Source organism: Neodiprion pinetum, chromosome 2 (assembly GCF_021155775.2).
Source record: "Neodiprion pinetum isolate iyNeoPine1 chromosome 2, iyNeoPine1.2, whole genome shotgun sequence".
Classification (NCBI taxonomy): Eukaryota; Metazoa; Arthropoda; class Insecta; order Hymenoptera; family Diprionidae; genus Neodiprion; species Neodiprion pinetum.
Window position 1 is genome coordinate 22,087,210 of NC_060233.1, and position 4,459 is coordinate 22,091,668.

Genomic DNA, 4,459 nt, shown 5'->3' on the forward strand with positions numbered 1-4,459 from the left:
TGCGGCCATCTCCAGCAGCAGCCGTCCGCGTCTGTTCGTTACCTTCATGCCCCACTCGACCGCCCTCGCGTTGAGGTCCCCCACGACCACGAGGCCCCCGGGCAAGCCCCTGAGTCCGTCCTTGAGGAGCGCAACCTTCGCCCGGAACACCGCCGCAGCGCAGTTTGGGGTCAGGTAGACGCTGACGTAAGTGACGGCGCCCACCCTAGCCCAGATGTAGTCGTCCCCGACGCCACGAGCGGTTATCCGGGCTCGGGCAGCGCCCCTCACCCAGATAGCCGCCGTCTTGGTCTCGTTCGTAATCCAATCCTGCATTTGTTGTACGGCTTGCACAGGATCAGAATGTCGGCGTCGTGTTCGTCTGCTATCTGTGGTAGTAGCATGTCTGCTGTCCTACTGCGGTTCAGGTTACCCTGAACTATCCTGTCCGTCTTCCGCCACCAGCGCCACCACCGCCACCACCGCCACCGCCGCCACCGCCACCACCGCCGCCACCGCTGCCACCGCCGCCGCCGCCACCGCTGCCACCACCACCACAGGGGCGAGGTCCTCCTAGACAGTAGAGAGGGGCTGCAGGCGGTGTCGATAGCGCCTGATCCTAGTGACAGGGGGCACCTCCACCATCGCCTGCCATGATCAAAGGCCTTTAAATAATGATATTAATAATTGTCATAATAACAACAACAATAATAATTATTGCAGGTGGCGGGGGGGTTGAATCCTCCGTTCAAGAAGTGACGACCCCGCGTACATCGAGTGAGTCAAGTGAGACTGAAGTTGGCACAGGCCCAACAGATGGCCCCCGAGGCGGCCTCAGGAGGCAGATTGGGCGTAAAAACCTGGTCTGCTCGAGAAGTGACGACCCCGGGGTTTTCTAGTAAGTCGGAGGGGACGGAAGTCGGCACAAGTCCGACGGAAGGCCCCCGAGGCGACCTCAGGGGCCGTGCTATGTTCTGGCGCGTTACGGGGAGTCGCGCCCCCGAGAGACCCGTAGCACTTGGGAACTTTTATGGAAATGCACAAGGTAAACAACGACATACCTCGGGTGGTAGCCTCAGCACAGGGGAAATCCACCCTGGGTTCCGATCGGGTGAAAGCCCCGGTGGCCCATGGCAGCGGCACGGATTCTGAGGGCCGCAAATTGTGCAAGGACCAGGTGACAAAGACGGCAACAAAGACAGCGGACACGAAAACTGGAACAGTGGACAGGACGATACTGGGATACCAACGACGAGACAGGACGGACAGCGTGTCGAGCGAGGGCAGCGGAGCGAGTTGCGCTTCCGCTGTATCCACGATCGGCACGAAGACACGAATCACAGACAATATGGACCTGACGGACCTATTGTCACTGATCCACAGTACGGCGACAAGGATGGCCGAGGCAGCGGCCATCCAAAAAAACATGAGTATGTCCGTCAAACTGGGCATAAAGACTATTCTCGAGGCTGCCGACGTTGCGCTTAACAGGCGCGCTAAAGCAGCCCCGAAAGACCACAAGACGGACAACGAGACGACGGAGACGGACGTTGAGACTGACCAACGGACACAAAACACTCCGCGGACGAAACAGAAACGGGAGGCGACTGGAACCACTCCGGAATCCTCTCAGAAGAGGGCAACGGTCGTGGAACCGGTCGCTGACTGGCAGACAGTCACAAGGAAAAACAAGGAAAAAAAGAAACGGAAGACGCGGACGGACGAGACGAACGCGACAACGGACACGACGGCCGGGGCTGAGGGGCGCAGAGCGGCTCCCAAACACTGGGGGACGGCGGTGCTCGTCAAACCCGGGAACGACACGACGTACTCTGACATCGTCAGGAAGATACGGACCACGGTCGACCCTGCGAAGAGTCACGTTAAAGTGACGACTCTCAGGAAGACGAAGAATGGTCTGTGTCTCCTGAAGATAAAGACAGACGCCAACGGACGAGACGACTTCCGACGCGTCCTGCAGGACGCGGTCGGCGACGCAGGCAACGTCAGGACCGGGACCTCCAGGGCTCAACTGGAGATCATGGATCTTGACTGTGTCACGACGAGAAACGACGTAATACAGGCACTGCGACGGGAGACGGGACGAGACGCGGACTTTGGGGTCCATATCTTCGGTCCGAACCGGGCAGAGCAGTTTATGGCCATATGCGACCTAGAGTCGCAGGAAGCCAGAGCGCTGCTCGGCCGGGGACGGATCGGGATTGGATGGGTAGCTTGCCGCGTCTGACCACGACTGACGGTGACGAAATGCCACAAGTGCCTGGGATACGGGCACACGAAGGCAAAATGCAAAAATACAGACCGGACGAAGTGCTGCAGGAAATGTGGCGAGACAGGACATTACGCCACGGACTGTGAAAACAGACCGGCCTGCCCACTGTGCGCCGAGGTGGGACACGGCGATGCGGCGCATGTCGCGAGCTCCGGGAGGTGCGCGGTGTAGCGGGTTGCGCTGGAGGAGTGCAAGAAGCAGGCCGGAAGACGGACAGGATAGTTCAGGGCAACCTGAACCGTAGTAGGACAGCAGACATGCTACTACCACAGATAGCAGACGAACACGACGCCGACATTCTGATCCTGTGCAAGCCGTACAACAAATGCAGGATTGGATTACGAACGAGACCAAGACGGCGGCTATCTGGGTGAGGGGCGCTGCCCGAGCCCGGATAACCGCTCGTGGTGTCGGGGACGACTACGTCTGGGCTAGGGTGGGCGCTGTCACTTATGTCAGCGTCTACCTGACCCCAAACTGCGCTGCGGCGGAGTTCCGGGCGAAGGTTGCGCTCCTCAAGGACGGACTCAGGGACCTGCCCGGGGACCTCGTGGTCGCGGGGGACCTCAACGCGAGGACGGTCGAGTGGGGCATGACGGCAACGAACAGACGCGGACGGCTGCTGCTGGAGATGGCCGCAAGGCTGGACCTAGTTGTGGCGAACACGGGAGACGTACCAACGTACAGACGGCTGGGATTTGGAGACTCCATCCCGGACGTAACGATGACGACGGACAGAACTCTGCCACGGATAGGGCGGTGGCGGGTGCTCGAGGGCTACACGGCCAGCGATCATCAGTACATCGCCTTTGAATTGGCAGGAGAGACAAGGACGACACGGACGAGGACCCGGCACCCCCCGCGGTGGAACGTAGACAAACTCGACGTACTGAAGTTCTCGGCGGAGCTGGCGTCCCCCCAGAGCTGACTGGCCGGCAAAGGGCGGATAGACTAGCGGACGAGACGGCCAAACTGACGACGCGGCTGTGCGACAGCACAATGCCAAAACGACGGTACGGACGTAACAGACCACCACAATATTGGTGGACGGACGAGATAGCCGAGCTGCGGAAGAGTTGCCTGGCAAAACGACAACGGGTTACGACGGCTGGAGGGAGACCCGAAAGGGAAACCCATCAGGCCGAGTACAAGACTGAACGGAAACGACTGACGTACGCCATCAGAGACAGCAAAACGCGATGCTGGAAGAAGCTCTGCGAGGAGGTGGACCGCGACCCCTGGGGTGCCGGTTACAAGATTGTGACCGGTAGGCTGGGGGCCCGGATCCCGCCAGAACTCAAGGATTCTGAAACCGCACGACGGATCGTCGACGGACTGTTCCCGACGCACCCGACGCGTACGGACGCGACGAACGACGACGGGACGGCGGCGCCCCCCGTCTTCACCGCCGAGGAGCTCGTCGGAGCGACCAAAGCAATGACGAGGGGTAAGGCGCCAGGACCGGACGGGGTACCGGCGGAGGTTCTTCGGCTGATGGCGAGCCTGAGGCCGGAGATACTTCTCGACCTCTACAACACGTGCCTTACGACAGGGACATTCAGCGACCGGTGGAAGGTGGCGAGGTTGGTCCTTATCCCAAAGGGTAGGGGTGACCCCAGCACGCCGTCGGCCTACCGGCCGCTGAGCTTACTGGACACGACAGGGAAACTGTACGAACAGCTTCTGCGACCACGACTTACGGACGCGATCCAGGACGGCGGAGGCCTCTCTGACCAGCAGTTCGGCTTCTGGAGGGGTCGATCAACGATTGGAGCGATCCAAGAGGTGATAGAGTCCTTCCGGTCGACAGACAGACATTGCCACGCTGCGCGATCCGTCGCGCTGCTGGTGACACTTGACGTTAAGAACGCCTTCAATTCGGCCAGGTGGGTGGATATCCTAGGGTCGCTGAGAGGCGACTTCGGGGTCCCGCCTTACCTGCTCCGGGTTGTTGAAGACTACCTTCGGAACAGACGACTGACGTACGAAACGACCGAAGGCCAAGTGACGCGACAGATTACCGCGAAGGTCGCTCAAGGTTCCATACTAGGACCCGACTTTTGGAACGGGATATACGACAGCTTGTTCAGACTGGAGCTTCCACTCGGCGTTCGCCTGGTCGCTTACGCTGACGACGTGGCGGCAGTGATAGTCGAACGAACTCCAGATCTGGCACAATACACACTG

General features: G+C 60.2%; 1 protein-coding gene across 1 annotated transcript; it reads left to right on the forward strand.

Annotated features, from left to right (window-relative positions):
* Positions 1 to 2,597: 2,597 nt before the first annotated feature.
* Positions 2,598 to 3,200, forward strand: LOC124212263 (uncharacterized). The gene has a single exon (XM_046612148.1). It carries the CDS (start codon positions 2,598 to 2,600, stop codon positions 3,198 to 3,200), a length of 603 nt encoding a protein of 200 aa, XP_046468104.1.
* Positions 3,201 to 4,459: the final 1,259 nt, after the last annotated feature.

Excerpts from the sequence above, each read along its gene's own strand:
- LOC124212263 (XM_046612148.1), top strand. The coding sequence starts at position 2,598 with ATGCAGGATTGGATTACGAACGAGACCAAGACGGCGGCTATCTGGGTG.